General features: G+C 59.8%; 2 protein-coding genes across 2 annotated transcripts in view; one reads left to right on the forward strand and one right to left on the reverse strand.

The window, feature by feature from the left end:
• The window catches only part of PDE6D (phosphodiesterase 6D, cGMP-specific, rod, delta), a 56,522-nt gene extending 41,460 nt beyond the window's left edge, over positions 1-15,062 (forward strand). Inside the window, exons 2-7 of the mRNA XM_004674200.2 lie at positions 1,577-1,665; positions 2,184-2,309; positions 2,797-2,902; positions 4,796-7,731; positions 9,942-10,034; positions 13,746-15,062. Of these exons, the coding sequence (XP_004674257.1) occupies positions 1,577-1,665; positions 2,184-2,309; positions 2,797-2,902; positions 4,796-4,877 (403 nt within the window). The 3' untranslated portion in view covers positions 4,878-7,731; positions 9,942-10,034; positions 13,746-15,062. The remainder of the gene's footprint in view (positions 1-1,576; positions 1,666-2,183; positions 2,310-2,796; positions 2,903-4,795; positions 7,732-9,941; positions 10,035-13,745) is intronic.
• The window catches only part of PTMA (prothymosin, alpha), a 3,660-nt gene continuing 2,192 nt past the window's right edge, over positions 14,733-16,200 (reverse strand). The window contains exons 2-5 of the mRNA XM_004674202.2: positions 16,055-16,126; positions 15,845-15,938; positions 15,567-15,640; positions 14,733-15,450 (exon numbers count right to left, since the gene is read on the reverse strand). Of these exons, the coding sequence (XP_004674259.1) occupies positions 15,403-15,450; positions 15,567-15,640; positions 15,845-15,938; positions 16,055-16,126 (288 nt within the window). The 3' untranslated portion in view covers positions 14,733-15,402. The remainder of the gene's footprint in view (positions 15,451-15,566; positions 15,641-15,844; positions 15,939-16,054; positions 16,127-16,200) is intronic.

A 16,200-nucleotide genomic window follows, 5' to 3' on the forward strand; every position in this document is an offset into this window, starting at 1 on the left:
GCTCCGGCTGTGCCCCAGCCAGGCCCCAGCCTGTGAGAGCACCAGCGTCCTGGGGTCTCTTCCCGATCTCCCGTTTCGCCTCTTCCATTCCTGAGTCTCCTGTCATCCTCGCCTGGGCCTTCCCTGTCATTTCGAAGGAGGCGCTGTGGATTGGTTTCTAGAGGAAGTACGAGTTGGTTAGGAAACCACTGGGAATTCCCTAGAATTGTTTAGGGCTCATTTCCCTGGGAAGCTTCAAGTCGCGGCCTCGTCTTCTCCCTGCGTCCCTCCGTGGGAGCCCGATTCACCCCGGTTCTCCCCCATTCCGATAGCGACCCGCCGAGCCAGCTCGCCTGTCTCAGGAGGCATTGCTTGGGCCACCCGAGTCCCATGACGGACCCGTTGGGCCCCAGGTCGCAAGGGCAGGGCTGCTCGCCGCGGCCGCCGGTCCCGCCTTCCCCTCGTGCCTGCCGGACTCGACAGCTCTTGAACTGATGTTCAGTTTTGTTTCTTTGCCCCCATTTCCTTGCCCGTTGCCTTTTCGCTTTTCTTTCTTAGAGAATGCCCACGCTTTGTTCTCCAGCCCTTGCATTGAGTTCTTTGGTTCTGCTATCGAGACATAGTTTTGTGCAGTTCTTTTTGTTCTCTGAATGTTCTTTTTATAGAGGTGGTGTTATTGACTTACGTGTTGCACAGCAAGCCCTGCAGAAACTAGAAACTACAAATCCTGAAGCTCGGAGGCATTTTCTGACTGACAGAGACTGTTGGCCAACCTCAGAGGTCGTAATCTTTTTTAAAAGATTTATTTATTTATGCACACAAGAACTGGGGCACAGACCAAAGGAGCGGGGGTGAGAGGATTCCCCAGAGACAGAGTGGGGAGCAGAATAGGTGACTCTACTGAAACTCACTGCTGAGGGGAGCAGCGGGGAGGCAGGGGAGGTCTCTGGGCTGTGTGGTCCCTCCCTGGCCGGGAAGCGAACTCGCGCTGCAGCGGCTGCGGACAGCTCCACAGTGCTGCGCCCTGACCTGTTGCGCAGCCAGGGAGGCCCTTGTTGTGCCCCTTTTTTAAGTTTGTATCTTCCTCTGCAGTGGTTTTATTTTTTCCCCTCACCTAAAATTGCTTTTAACTCTGCCTGGAAGCATCTTTCATGGCGTGTGCTATCCTGAGTCTCTGCGGACCCTTGCTGGTCCTTGGTGGTCTCATACTTCAGAGCAGGACACTAAAAGCTGCAGTCTGGGGATGAGGCCCGCAGACTGTGACCTCCCTGTGGGGGACCTGCCTGCGCCCCTTCCCGGTTCCCTCCCACTTCTCTTTCCTTAGGTCTTTTTTTGTGACCAGTCAGATTCCGTTCATTTTCTAGTTCTTTCTTGTACTTTCTAGACATGTAGATCAATTTAGCTCACTTGCTCGCTCGCTCTCTGCTTGTTCCTTTAGATGTCTTGGGCTTGTCTCACGTCTTAGCTGCACTCACGAGCTCAGCAGTTCGGCAGACTTGCTCAAAACTAAACAGCAGTTGGCAGTTGCAATCTGAGACCTGGAGTACAAAACAGGAGTCACTTCAGTCTCTTATTTTTCCTTAATATATTTGATCAGAAATTGGATGAACCTTCGGGATGCTGAGACAGGGAAGATACTGTGGCAGGGAACAGAAGACCTGTCCATCCCAGGCGTGGAGCACGAAGGTACTTGGCCTGCACGGGGGCGCCCTGCAGCAGGCCAGCGTGGCGCGGGGCTCAGTCCACACAGGCCTCCCAGCGGGCAGGCCTCGGCGCTCACCTGTCGCCTGGTGTTGGCGCGTCATGTCCACTTCACTCTGCCACTTCCAGAAACACTTTGTGTTGAAATCCTTGTATCAGAAAATCCCAATGATATAAACTAAGATTCTGCTTCTCTTGCCCAAAAGAAAATTTTCACTTTTATCTCCATGCAATAAAGGGAAAGGAAAGGATTGAAAACAGCAGGACAGAGGGGAGAAGCGCCCCGCCGCCCTCCTGATGGGAGAACCCCAGACACCAGACCTGGTGTCCGACCGCCCTCAATGCCCTCACCAGTCAGGGCCTCGCCTTCAATTAAAAAGTGTGGTTCTGCTACCCAGGCAGTCTGTGTTCTCTAAACCTGTAAGAGGCTTCCAGAAGCTTCAAACGCCATAGTCCTGTGCATTTCATCTAGAATGGCTTCAGTGTTTCTTTTTCCTTCTCAGCCCGTGTTCCCAAGAAAATCCTCAAGTGCAAGGCCGTGTCTCGAGAATTGAACTTCTCTTCCGCAGAGCAAATGGAAAAATTCCGCCTGGAACAAAAAGTTTACTTCAAAGGGCAATGCCTAGAAGGTATCCTGCTGCCTGCTCGCCTGAAGCCAGGGTGTGGGGCAACTGGGCCCCGAGATGAGAGCCAGTGGGCTACAGCCAGCTTTGGCAAGGCTGGTCTCGCGACCCAGGTGGGGACTAGACTCCCGCTGCCAGGGAGGGGCCAGCAGAAACGCACCCAGATGGGACGCTCCGGGGACTCTGAGCCCAGCAGAGGGGCCTCTGACAGCAGCCCAGCTGGCGCCCGCCTGTCCGCTGGCCGGTGCCGTATACTGCCTGGCAGGGGCGCAGGAGAGTCACGAGCGCAGCCCTGGAGCTCAGAGTGGAGATGCCCAGTGACTGCCTGTCCCTATGCCATAACGAGCCTCCAGGAGGCCTCCCTGGCAGCGGCCCCTGCGGCACGGAGGACAGGCAGGGAGCCGCCTCACCTTTCCTGGGCAGGTGCGCACAGGGCAGGAAGAACCTGAGACTATCAGGATTCCCGCTCATCCACTTTCCCTTCTTCCTTCAGAGTGGTTCTTCGAGTTTGGCTTTGTGATTCCCAACTCCACAAACACCTGGCAGTCCCTGATAGAGGCAGCCCCGGAGTCCCAGATGATGCCAGCCAGTGTGCTAACGTGAGTGGGCAGGCTGCGGGGATGCGAGGATCTGCAGACAGGCGCGCCACGCGGGGGGCTCGGCACTGTGAGGGCTGCCCTGGGTTAAAAACAGGATCGAGGCCCTCCCTGGTGGCGCAGCGGGTTAAAGCACAGCACTGAGAAGCTGAAAACAGGATCGAGGGTCTCCCGGGTTCCCAGCACACAGGTCATGGCCTCTGTCCCGGGGCGAGGGCAGGTGCTGGCACCCAAAGATTAAAACTTGGGGCTAAGCTCCGGATCCCCCTACTGACAGTGTCATCTTAGACAGTGTGTCCCTCCGGGCCTCTCCTCCTCTGGAAACGCGAGGCGCAGCGGGGCCACGGTGGTGCTCGGGAAGGGGACGGGCGGCCACCCTGTCAAACTGTTCGACTGTGTGAATTTACTCCCTGACGAACGAGCTCTGGGCTTCAGCCTTTGTGTGAAGGCTGTGCCTGACCAAAGCCTGAGGCGGGAGGAGCGAGAATAGCTGTGATAGTTCTTCAAAGGGCAGCTTTGCTTCCTACTCAAGGAACAATTTGTGTTTTGTCCAAAAGCACTGTCAACAACTACCCAGCTACCATTTTGCTTGAGAAAGAGAAAGGTTTATTAACGTGCCTGGCAAGGAGTGATTTACACAGAAACTGTGAAGGTGGGATGTCTCTTCACACAGGTCTCTTCTGCAAGCCACACTGAATTTGCCAATACTTGCTTTATTTTCTATAATATTTATTTATTTCTGCATACAAGAACTGGAGTCCAGGCCAGAGGTGCGGGAGGTGAGAGGACTCATCAGAGACAGAGCGGGGAGCAGAACAGGAACAGGCAGATCTACTGAAATACTGCTGAGGGGAGCAGCAGGGAGATGGGAGAGGTCTGCTGTGCCCTGGGGGTCCCTCCCTGGCCGGACACCGAACTCGTGCTGCAGGGGCTGCGGACAGCTCCACAGGGCTGCGCTTTAACCCGTCGCACCACCAGGGAGGGCCCAGTACTCGCTTTATGTTATCTCAGCCGCTCACTCTGACCTAGTTTATACATCTATCAGCTGTTCATTACCGGGAAAGTGCCGTGTACGTCAGAAGGTGCTCGGTAGACGTTGTTAGCCTGCATGTGACTTCCCAATCAGGTCTCCCCTCCAGGCACCACAGCCCACACACTGATGGTAGCATAGTTAGGTCATTCGTCATACCTTACTTGGAAATCCAAACAACAGCTCCTTGTGGCCCTTCACTCTGCCCAGCAGTGGTTCTGTGGACACACTGAGCCCCACCAAGGATCCCGTGCAGGGTACCAGCGGGGCCATGGCCACAAGCCCTGGCGACTGACTGTGGGAAGCGAAGAGGTAGAGCCAAGGCCCGGAGCAGCTCCTACCCCTAGGTGCATGCCCTGGTGGGTGGCCCCCGGAAGGCTTCTGCATAGGGGAGAGTCTGGTGGGCCCACGTGACATCCTGGGCCCATCCCTGTGCCATGTGAGGGACAGGGTCACTAGACCGACCCACGGCTAACAAAGAGGTGGCTCCTCAGAAGTGAGGACAAGAGGCAGGGGAGCGGCCAGCCCACTCCAGGGAGTCGGCGCAGGAGCCATGTCACTGCCGGGACTGCGGTTTGTATTTAGAGCAGGCCCTGTTCTCCGTGTGCGTCCTGCCATGGCCCTGACGTGCCCTGGGAGCCGAGGGGTGGCCTCCTCTGGCTTCTGAACGAGAGGGCACAGGCCAGTCACATAAGTGGCGTCGTGTCAGGCCCCACTGCAGGGATGCCAGTCCCGTGCCCCGGGCAAGGTTCTGGGTGGGTGCGTGTCCACAGGCCCAGCAGACCAGGTGGAGGCCACCGTGGGAACCACTGCCTTGCGGCCGGAAACGCTCACGCGCTTTCTCTGCCTTCTCTTCTCACTTACAGTGGAAACGTTATCATAGAGACAAAGTTTTTTGACGACGATCTTCTCGTAAGCACATCCAGAGTGAGACTTTTCTACGTTTGAGAGAAGAATGTGTGTGCATTTCAAGAATTTGGGTTTGGGGGGGAGGAGGAAAGTGTTTACTTTTACCTCCACACATCTGATTTTTGACACCTCCACCCCTATTTCCCTCTGTGGCAAAACCCCCCTGGCCACCGGGGACCAGCTCTGCGTAGTGATCGGAGGCTTCCCCCCGCCGCCATCTTGCCCTGGCCCGCCTAGCCCCCAGCCCAGGCCAGGGCAGGGGCGTGCCTCAACTCCTTCCAGTGCCACCCTGCGGGCAGATGTTCACCCGCCAGCCGGCGCTGTGTCCGCACCTCCCTGCGCCTCCTGGGCTCTGCAGGTGACGCCTCTTCCTTGGGCCCTGGTTTTGGAAAAATTGACGTTCCTGACCCAGTTTAGTTTTTTCCTACATTTCTATTTCATACATTCTCATACATTTAACTTGTAAAATAGACTGTGATATTATTATTACATAATGAATTAAAACATATGAATTAAAAGATTCCTACAGTCTTTAGCATGGCACTGCCTTCGCTCTCCTTTCTGGAACCTGAACCTGCCTCCAAAATGGGAAGGACGTGCTCAGACGTAGAACCACACTACAACTGCTATGCTGTGCTCCAGAAGGCGTGTGGTGGCCTGGCGGCCCCTGACTGCCCCGTTTCTGCTCTCCCAGGGTGGACAGACTACCTGGACAAGACCCGTGCGTGACCTTCCGCTTGCCTCCACCGCGCGCACCTGGCGCTGTGGTGGCCTAGACTTCACCACTCCTTTATAGTGTGTGTTTGTTCGAGAGGTGTCTAGTGGGTGGAAGCCCTAAGTCGGTAGAGTAGGGACTCTTAAAACCCCTAACTGAGAGGGAGAAGTCGCGCGATGGAGAGACGGTCTCCGTGAGCTTAACGAGTGGGGTGCGGGGCCGCCTCAGGCCACAGCTGGGCCAGCGTGGGAGACAGCGGATTGCGTCTGCAGCGGCTCCAGGTCTGACGAGAGAAAACAAGAGGAGCAGTAGGGACTTGCCTGCGAGCCACAGTAGCCTTCACGCTTTAGAAAAGGCCAACTATGAAGGTCCGTTCCCCCAGTGGTGGCACGTCTGAGGCAGGGCAGGGGCCGCACCCGAGCTGGGCCCACCTCGCGGCTCTCCCCTGCACCTTGCCAGTCCACCTCCGAGGCTCACGTCTCCTCCCCGCCCCCCAGACACATCTGCACATTCTAGGAGAGTCCCTCCTGCCGTTGCCGCCGTGGACTGGGCCCACGCCAGTGGCCTGAGGACTTGGGGGTGTTTCCGCCGGCTTCGAGCCTCCTCCCCTGCCCCTCTCCGCTCGCCGCCAGCCACAGCACGTTTGGCAGCTGCTCCGAGAAAACTAAAGGAACTTGAGCCCGTTCGTTGCTGGAACGCGCCACCTCCCCAGTCCCCATCCGCATGCGCGGGAGGTAGCCCCCTCTCACACGACGCCGCTGCGGAGAGGACTCCAGGCGCTGCAGGCTGTAGCCGAAGGCCAGGTGGAAACGGGCAGAACACCCGCGCGGCAGAGGCCGGGACCCTGGTAGGGCCAGGCCAGCCCTGGCAGGGGCAGGGGTGCAGGTCCAGGCCTGCACCCCATTGGTTACACGGATGGATGGCCACGAAAAGTTGTTGGAAGCAGAAGTGCACGCTCTGGGCCGGCTCGCGGGCGCCCTGTCCTCACGTGGCCCTGGGCCTGGCCACTCCCCAGGGATCTTGACTCAGATGCAGCGCCAGAAATCAGTATCCGCCCCCAGGGGCCCCAGCTGTAGGCGGCCAGCCAGGCTTGGGGGGTAGAGCGAGGGCCTTGGACAGTGTGGAGAAGCCTAGGAACTCGGAACCCACCTGCGCCCCAGCCCCGTTCCCCAGCACCGCGGGAGGAGCAGAGCTGGCGCCGTCTGCCCTGTGCGGGCCGAAGGTGCCTCTCGGACTCGGGGCACCCACGGGAGACTGCAGCTGGCGAGGAGAGGAGGGGCCCCAGCCAGCACGGCGGGGCCCTTGGGAGAACCTGCAGCCGCTCCAGCCTAGTTTCTGGCGGAGACGCTGGCTCGCTCCGCTGCCCGACGGCGCTGCGCCGCACTGCCCTGGTGGGGGAGGCGGCCTGCGCCCCCTGGGGTGGCGGTGGAGGCGAAGTCCACCAGGCGGTCTGTGCACACAGACCACACCCCAGGTCTGTGCCGTGTCACCGGAGGCCGGCCTGCCTCGACAGCACCTTAGCCTGGGACAAGGACAGGTGGGCGTTTCAAGGGCGGAGCCATCACACACTCAGACAGTCAGGAAGCCTCTCCGGAGCCTTCCACTCGACCTACAAAACATGTTCAAGCCGACCCCCAAAACTTAGAGGTCAGCCTTCCTGTGCTCCTCCCCCACCTTCTCGCTGGGCGCAAACTGGCTGGCACTGTGCACTCGCCCCTCCCGCTCACCGACTCATCACTGCTCTCCACCCTCCGCGCCTCCTCCCCGTGGGTGCCTCCTTGAACCCCATGCTCGGCCCCTCCCCTGCTCCTTCCTGCGCTACCTTTTGGGTCCTTTTATTTCTGATGTCTCCTGGACAGTGTCTCCTGGGGGCCCGAGGGGCCTGCTCCCTGCAGCTGCCTTGCCCGCGCCTGTGGGTGGGTTTCCTTTGTGTTACTTTCTCTGTGGGATGCTGAGAACGGGCGTGGGCAGGTTCATTAGGCATCTGCTGCACGCGTGTTTTGGGGGACAGCTACATGCCCCTGTTCTAAATGGGGGAGAGGCTCGCTGGCCAGAGGGTCCCTGCCTTCAGCTTCTCGTGGGAGGCGGCAGGAAGCAAGTGAATGACGTCAGACCGCAGCCCCGCGGCGCGAGCACCGACATCAGCGTGGTGAAGCGGTGAAAGTCCTGCCAGTGCAGGTGAGGAGACCGAGTCAGTGTTGAGCTTTGCTCCCCCAAACTCGCAGGCCCATCCGTCTAGAAAATCAGGCTTCGTTTCAAAGCAAAGCTCTGCTAACCCATTCAACTGTCCAGCCAAGCAAGAACCCCCAGCCTGGGGGGCTCAGGCTTACTACAGAGAATTTGGGGAGTAGGAGGTGGACAGAGAAGACCGGACCCCTCCAGTGGTGAAGGCTGGAGAGGGGGACAAGGTGCTGATGGCCATCTGGCTTTCCTTCACCCCAGGCCCAGGTGTGGGGGGTGCAGGGAGGCCTGGAAACATCTGTTAAGCTCTGGGGAGAGCTGAGAACTGCCCGGAGACCTGCTCCCTGGAGGTGGGTGTGCCCTGAACACCGCCTCGGCTCAGGACTGGGGTCTGGGCCCCCACCCCCACCCCGCGCTCTGACCCCTCCCCCCACAGATGTCATCTGCTCCGAGCCCTGGGTCCTGGGCAGTCTCTAGAACGTCCTGTGAGCGCCCTCCAGTGGTGCAAGGGGTTAAGGAGCAGTGCTGCAAAGCTGGCCGCAGCCACCTCAGCGTGAGTTCAATCCCCGGCCAGGGAGTGACCCCCAGGGCACAGCAGACCTCTCCTGTCTCCCCACTGCTCCCCTCGGCAGGGGGTTTCAGTGGATCCGCCTGTTATGCTCCCCACTCTGTCTCTAGGGAATCCTCTACCCCCAGTACCTCTGGCCTGCACCCCAGTTCTTGTATGCATAAATAGATACATCTTAGAAAACCCTTTGAATGTTGTTTGACCCAGCAGTAGCCATATGAGACAAACCTCAGCTCCGAGGTGCCCGTCGGTTCGGAGTGTGCTGACAGGCGGCGGCGGCGCCTTTACTCGGCGGCCTCACAGAACCAGCAAGTGAGGGCGAGACTGTGACCACGGGGCACCAGGGGCAACTCAGCAAGGTGGGGGGTACAGAGGGCCAGCACTGTTACAGAGCCGAATCTCCATAAAGGGGGGCTCCACGGCCAGCCCCACCTAGTGAAGGGGCGCCAGGGAAGGGCCTGGCGCAGGCGGCACGTGGAGCAGACGCTGGAGGCCGAGGGGCGGCCGGCCGCTGTGCCCTCCCTGACCGCTGCCCTCCTCCCGGGCCGGCCGCCCCTCCTGCCCTTCCTGCGGCTCCCGCCAGGAGGCGCCACAGACCAGACCGGGCACCTGCCGGGCCGCCTGTGTGGCTGGGCTCTGGCCCCGGAGTGTGGGTCACTTGGGGCTTTAATTGGGAAACGCTTCTTCTTTCTTCGCTCCCTGAGCATCTCCACGGTCCTTTGAAGCGCTCTTGTGCGCAGAGCACTCTGTTTTTATGTGGCAGATGGCAGGACCCATTTAGAGCAGGCAAGTGTGTGCGTCCTGGGGTGCGCCTCAGTCTGCACCCCACCAGCGGGCCAGAAAAGAGAGAAAGGGGCTCTGTTCTGCTCCCCACTCTTGCAAGGGAGAAAATGAGCAGCTCAATGACCCTGGACCACCCTCCCTATACGGGAACAAAAACCTGCCACCCCAAAACATGTCTTTGGCAAGAGGCTTATTTCTTGAGAAAGGCGGAAAACTTGGGTAGACGTTGTTGGGTGTTTTTTTTTAAGTTTTGATTTTCATGCATACAAGAACAGGGGTGTAGGGTGTAGGCCAACGGCGTAGAGGGGGAGAGGATTCAGAGACCGTGGGAGCAGAACAGGCAGGCTGACGGGAATCCACTGCTGAGGGAGCAGCGGGGAGACAGGAGAGGCCTGCTGCGCCCTGTGGTCCCTCCCTGGCCGAGGATCGAACTCGTGCTGCAGTGACTGCAGGCGGCCTCCCGGGGCTGTGCTTTAACCCCTCGACCCCTCGAGCCACCAGTGAGGACCTAGACTTTTTTTTTAAGATTTGTTTATTTATTTGCGCATACAGAACTGGGGTACAGGCCAGAGGCTCGGGGCGGTGAGAGGATTCACCAGAGACAGAGTGGGGAGCAGAACAGGCAGATCGATGAAGTCCACTGCTGAGGGGAGCAGCGGGGGGCCCAGGAGAGGTCTGCCGCGCCCTGGGGTCAGCTCCGGGGCAGGCGGGAATCGAACTCGTGCGGAAGCAGCTTCAGCTTCTCAGTGCTGCGCTGTGACCCGCTGCGCCCCTGGGCGGGCCCGACGTTTCTGACGTTATTTGAGCTTCTCCGTGGCGGGGCCTCTCCCGATCACCGACTCCCTTTACCTCACAGCGGGGCCGGCAGAAGTGTCTGTCTCCGGACAATGCCGACGCCAACCCTAACCCCAAGCGCGCTGTGGCTGAAGACGCACGTGGAGCCTGACGGGTGAGTGACCGGGCAGGCCGGCGTCCGTCCTGTGGACAGGGCGAGACGGGCCGCAGGCGACTTGTGGCTTTTTCTCTCCATCCGCTGCGCTTGCTGGATTATCCGCCGGCGGCACCACCGGGAGGCCCACCTCGGCCGACGGGCAGTGGCGCGACCGTCTCGGGCTCCAGGGCCGCGTCGCCTCCCGCTCCCTGTCAAGCTGGAGCCGCACGAGGGGGGCCCCAGGCGCCCCCGCCCAAGCGGTCTGCGGGCGAGGCCGCCTGGGCCTGGAGTCTGGGCCGCCCCGGCACGACAGGCCCGAGCGGAAGCAGCGGCCTCAGGAGAGCGCCTAAGGGGACGCTCCAGAAGCCCAGACGGCTGCAGGCGAGGCTGGACCCAGACGCTCAAGCTGGTCAGAACTGGGGGCTCCTCCGCCTCTCGGCTCCCGCTGCCTCCGTCTGTGCGGGCAGCAGTCACAGCCCGTCCCTCAGCCGCGTCCCCACGGGGCCAAGACAAATGTTTCTCTCCCTCCCAGCAACCCAAGAGGGAAAAACAGGGCTCACTCTGATTGGATGGGCGTGGGTCACGTGCCCGGCCTGAACCAATCAGCACGGGCCTCTCACAGCACTGCCTGGTCGGGCAAGTCACGTGTTTCCCACTAGGCCCTGAGAGTGGGGGAGGGGAGTCCTCCGGGAGTAAAACGACACGGTGGCAGAAGGGTGCTGCCAAGAGGTGGGCACTGGCGTTGCTGCTGGGGACAGTTGCAACAGCTGTCTCTGGTACCTTCTGGAATCCTCAGCAGCAGCTCCTTGCTGTAAGGGGCCTGTTTCCTGCCAACGGCCTCGCATCTGGGCCTGGGCCTGGGCCTGGGAAATGAGGTGTCGCCAGTGACCAGCTGGCACGTCTTGCTGGGGCAGCAGGCAGCCCCGGAGAGCGTGTCCCCTCCAAGCTGGGTCCCTCGGCTGTTTGAGACGTCAGAGCCCACTCCAGCCCCTGGGTCTCCTCCAAAACTAAGGCCTGTGTGGCTCAGCCCGGGTAGAAGGCCAGTGGCCCAGGCCACCTGTGGCCACTCGAGGCTGTTCCCTAATTTGCATTCTCAGCACCTCACTGACTGCAGACTGGCCCCTATCAGCCTAGTTGGGGGTCAGCGGGGAGGGCCTGGAGCTGGTGCCCCCTTCCCAGCAGGCCCTGCCCGTGGCTAGGGGGAGGACAAGCACCCCCATGTAAAGCTGGGTCCTGGCAGCAGCACCCACTGGCAGGAGAGACCACGGGGCAGCCAGGGGCCTGTGGCAGGTGGGGTATCAGGGCTCTCCCTGCGGGGTGGGAGCCCAGAGGCTCTAGGCCGGGCAGCGCCGGCAGTGGAGCGCCAGGGCACGCCTAGGGCAGCCCCCGGTGGCTCAGTCAGGGCCCGCAGCCCCCAGCCCACAATTCCAATCAGCCAAAGCCCTGGCGCTGCACTCACAGCCACCATGCAGATGTGAGCAGCCCTAGTAGCTCCCAGAGGTGCCCAAGAGCCGGGCCTACCCCAGGAGGGTACATTTGAACAGAGCTGAGCAAAGAGAGCTAGGAGGACCGAAACCCAGGGAAGGCCACTGACCCCCGAGGAGCCAGCTGCCCCCTCCAGCAAAAGAAGCTGCAAGTCCCTGGGAGGGAACATTTGCTGCCCAGAGGAAAAGCTCTGGAAATGACCACTGACTCATGTCTGACTGGGGTTCCAGCAACAGAGAGGACTGAAGGTCTGTGGGAGGCAGGTGGTGTTGAGGCTGTGTCCCCTGGGGCCAGGGCCCACCCCAGAGCTCTATCCTGGGCTGAGCAGAGCCCAGGGGAGAAACTGCAGGTCCTCTGTGTCCACCAGAGGGCGCCCGACCCTCGCAAATCTTCCAACTTGGGTCCTGGTTGGCCAGTCCTTGCTCTGGGGGAGGACTTCAGGAGTGGGCGCAAAGTGACTCTGGGCCCTGAGGACAGGCCCCCCATGGAGCAGCTGGTCAAGGGCTGGGCTCAGGGCTAGAGGAAAGTGGATTTGTCCAAGGGAGCAAGGGCTGTCCTAGATCAGACCTTTGGTAGAGTAGGGAGAGTGGCTGGGACACAGTACACGCACACCTGGGACCCAAAGGAAGGCGGCCGTGCTCCGCAGCTATGCCTCACACTGCCAGGCCCCCGGTGCAGAGCGCGTGATTGAGACCCAGCTGGGTCTGGCTACTCGCTGCCCATGAACACGGCTGCCATGTCTGTCTGAATGCAGCTAAGCTGCTCCCTCCTTTCTGAAAATTTGGAGTAGCATTTGGGAGCAGGGCCACAGCCAGGGGCGTGGGCCCACCCGAGGCCACATGTGTGTTGCCTGTGGTCTTCCTGCTCCTTTCCCTGCCTCAGAGACCCCTCACGGGCTGTGGCCTTGGGGACATGGCAGGACTGCGCAGCACGGTAGCATGATCCGGCAGCCAGTCTTACTCAGAAGCCTGCGGCCCTGACCATGCTAGGGGCATCTGGTGGGCACATAGGGTCAGAGGGCCCCTCCCACCAGAGCCTCAACTCTGACCCTGACCCTGGCAGCAGCCTGGAGACAGATCCACAGAGACAGACAGCCCAGGGCCTCCAGCCACTCTGAAGGGCGATGCCCTCCCTAAACAGACGTTGGGTAAGGCCGCAAATGAGGCATGGCCCTGGCTGGTCAGGGAGAGGGCCAGTCTGATTCCTTCCTGTGCCTCTGAACTTAGGGGCCACCTGATACCAAGAGCATCCAGTACCCACGAGGGAGGCCTCAGAACAAGTAGGGAGCAGTCTGAGGCAGCTGTTCCTGTGGCAGCAACAGCCAGTGCAGAGGCCCTGAGGAGGACCAAGCCTGCCACTGCACACAAGGAAGCTGGAGGGAGGCCCCCAGGGGGGTGGGCAGAGGGAGAGGTGGCCTAGGGGTGCTTTTCCTTTTATGGGAGGGACAGGAGCTCCCTGATGCAGCTTGAGCCTTTTCTTTCTCAGTCCCTGCCCTGGCCCACTTTTTTTTTTTTTTTTTTTTTAAGATTTATTATTTCTGCATACAGAACTGGGGTGCAGGCCTGGGGTGCAGGCCTGAGGTGCAGGGCAGAGCCTTCACCAGATCAGAACAGGCAGATCAATGAATTACACTGCTGAGGGGAGCAGCAGGTGGGACAGGAGGGGTCTGCCACGCCATGTGGGTCACTCTCTAGCCACTCTTTTCAGTGGTAGTGGCTCACTTCACAGTGCGACTGCTTTAACCCGTTGTGCCACCAGAGAGGGTCTGGCCCACCTTGTCTACACCTGGGTCTGGGTTATATGGCCCAACCCAGGCTACTCTCCTTTCCTGAGGCAAACAGTGCCTCCCTGTGCCCAGGCTGTGCCGGGCCATGTGGGAGAACTACCTCCATCGTCCCCTCCAAAACCTTGCTGCTTACCCCATGTGATGTCTTAAATGTGCCCCCCTCTTCCTCCCAGCACCTCTTCTTAACCCAGGTCCCAAGTGACATCAGCATGTCACTTCCCCTTAGGGTTACCCAGTTTTGCAGCTTCAGCCTCCTCCATGGCATATCCTAAGCCTCCCTGAGTATGGGGCCCCCAGACTGAGCACCCTCAGCACCCTCAGCACCCTCCTGGATCAGGCCTGCCATGCACCCCCTGCCCTTGCCAGACCTTTCAGCTTCAGCCACCTCCCCCACCAGGCCTGCCCACATATTCAATACTCACACAAGACCCAGGGTAACAAGTGACATTATCTTTAAGGTCCCCTGACTTGCACCCGAGGTCACCTTGCAGACAGATGACACCCTCGGGACCCTCCCAGTCCCAGCTGCAGCAAGTGACTGTCCCTTCTCATACCCAGGGGTAAGTATCACCTGGACCCCCTTAAGACACTGCAGGGAGAAGCCCCAGGACCACCCAGCTGGTGGCGGGTTGGGGACATTTGCACCCCAAGCCTAGGACCCTCCAGAAGGCTGGTAACTCCTGCAGCCTTACACCCTCCCACCCAGAAAAGACCTTGAGCTCTGGAAGCCTGTCCTGAAAGCCTGTGCACCCCAGCATAGCGATCTACCCCCTAGAGAATGGGCATTGTGACTCCAGCTCTTGTGGTTGCCAGATGCCACTCCAAAAGGTTCTTAATGGAGAGCTGGAGTTTGGGGTCTCACTGGCCTCTGCCACCCACAACCTGCCTCTGCAAGCTGGGGATGCCCCTGTCAACCTACCTCCCACGTACAGTACTCCAGGAGTCCACCCTCACTAGCCCAGGCCCTGGTCAGTGGTGGCAGTTGGGTCCCCTGGAAACCAACTTGGGATCTGGGAAGGTGTAGCCACCACTGCCAGGGAGAACCACCTGGTGGCCAAGCTGATGGGGCAACCCGGTCCCACAGGGTCTCAGGTGTGAACCACCCCAGGGCCTCACTGGTCCGAGCCGACATGGCCTGCTGTGCCCAGACAGCCTGGAGCTGTGGGCCCTGTGCCAGGGCCCTTGGCCCACTTGGCACCAAGGATGTGGCATTAGAAGGGACTCCTTCCTCGCCGCCCATGAGGGCCTGGCTCCTGAGGGCCAGCTCTGGTCTGAGGGCCACCCACCGCTCCCTCTGCCCAGAGGGTACATACACCCAACCCCCTTCCAGGCTGCGGTCTCTGCTGGCCGCTGTCCCCACACCACAGGGCCTCGGAGGGGCACCTGCCACCCCTTCCCAGGTCTGAAGGGAAAAAGCGAACACGAAAGACCAGGCTCCAGACAGCTTTGTTAGAACAACTCCGCAAAATAAAATCCTGTTTATTGTTGGACAACATTGTTTCACACATACATCAAACAGGCCAAAAAAAATAAACAGCAACTTCAAATAGACAAAAAGGAAAAAAAGAAACCTTTAATCTTTGGCCTTTTAACCATATCGCATACAAACCAACTACTTATAGTACAGCTAAGTACATACACAAAAAGAACTTACTGGAATGCTCGGAATAAGATTGTTTTTTTGTTGTCGTTTTTGCTTTTTTTACAAGGTTTTTTTTCTCCTTTGAGATTATAATGAACATGGTCACACCACAAGTAAAGTCAGAAGTAGGACAGAGAACGCTCCGAAGGCGGGTTTGGTCATCCGAGATCATTAAAAATGGCTGACCCCTAACAATATGTACAAAAATATAAAATGTAAATAAAAAATACAAACAAATTTTCCTTTTTAAAGTACTTTTAAGAAAAAAAGCAGGGCCTTGGAAGTTTTGGTTCTTTTCTCCCGTTGCAAATTCAGTTGTGGTTTGGTTGGGTGGTGGCGCGTTGTCGGGTGGCGCTGCCCGGTGGGCGGCCAGCTCTCTACTCGAAGGTGACCACGTTTAGATTCTGAGACGGGAAGTGGAGGGTGATAGGTCACGGCGGCCTTTTTTAAGTTTAACTTTCCTCTTCTGCTGTCTAGTCGTCCTCGTCGGTCTTCTGCTTCTTGGTGTCCACATCGTCGTCCTGGGCAGAGGGGGTGTCAGGCCCGCGGGCAGCGCAGCAGCCCCGGCCCCTCCCCGCACCCCACCTCGCCCAGCCCCGGGCCGGCCCCAGCTGCCGCCCACGCCCGGCAGACCCACCTCGTCATCTTCAGCTGCCCGCTTGCCCGTAGCTGCCTCGGCCTCCTCGTCCTCGTCGCCGTCCTCCTCCTCACCTGAGAATCGGGCCCCAGGTCACCAGCGGCTCTCCACTCCCGCCCTGTGGGACCGGGGCCACCCCCCAGGGCTGGCCGGTGCCTGTCTTCTGAGGGGGAGGAGGGGGCACCTAGGGCCCGCGGCCAGACCCGCCCCAACGCCTCCCCGCTGAGAGCCGCGCGGCCCCACAAGCCAGGTGCGACCCCACGGGCCAGGCTACTCACCGTCGCCTTCCTCCTCCTCCTCCTCTTCCTCCCCGCCCTCTTCCTCCTCTTCATCTACCTCATTGTCGGCCTCCTGCTCCCCATTCTCCTCGTTCTGCTCAGCACAAAACAGACCAGGTCACGAGGGCCGAGACCTTGCTCGGGCCGAGCCCACCCGAGACCCGCGCCACAGGCCGAACCGGCGCGAGGGGCCCGGCCCCGGACACTCACGGCGTTCCCGTTGGCGGGGGCGTCTCTGCCGTTCTCCGTCTCCTCCACAACTTCCTTCTTCTCCTTCAAGTCCTTCAGAAAGAGGAAGCGGTCAGTGCAGGGTGGCCCCGGCAGGTGGCCGCGGCGCGCCCCCAGCCCGCCCCGGC

This window comes from Condylura cristata, unplaced genomic scaffold (assembly GCF_000260355.1).
Source record: "Condylura cristata isolate star-nosed mole 26May11 unplaced genomic scaffold, ConCri1.0 scaffold00002, whole genome shotgun sequence".
Taxonomy (NCBI): domain Eukaryota; kingdom Metazoa; phylum Chordata; class Mammalia; order Eulipotyphla; family Talpidae; genus Condylura; species Condylura cristata.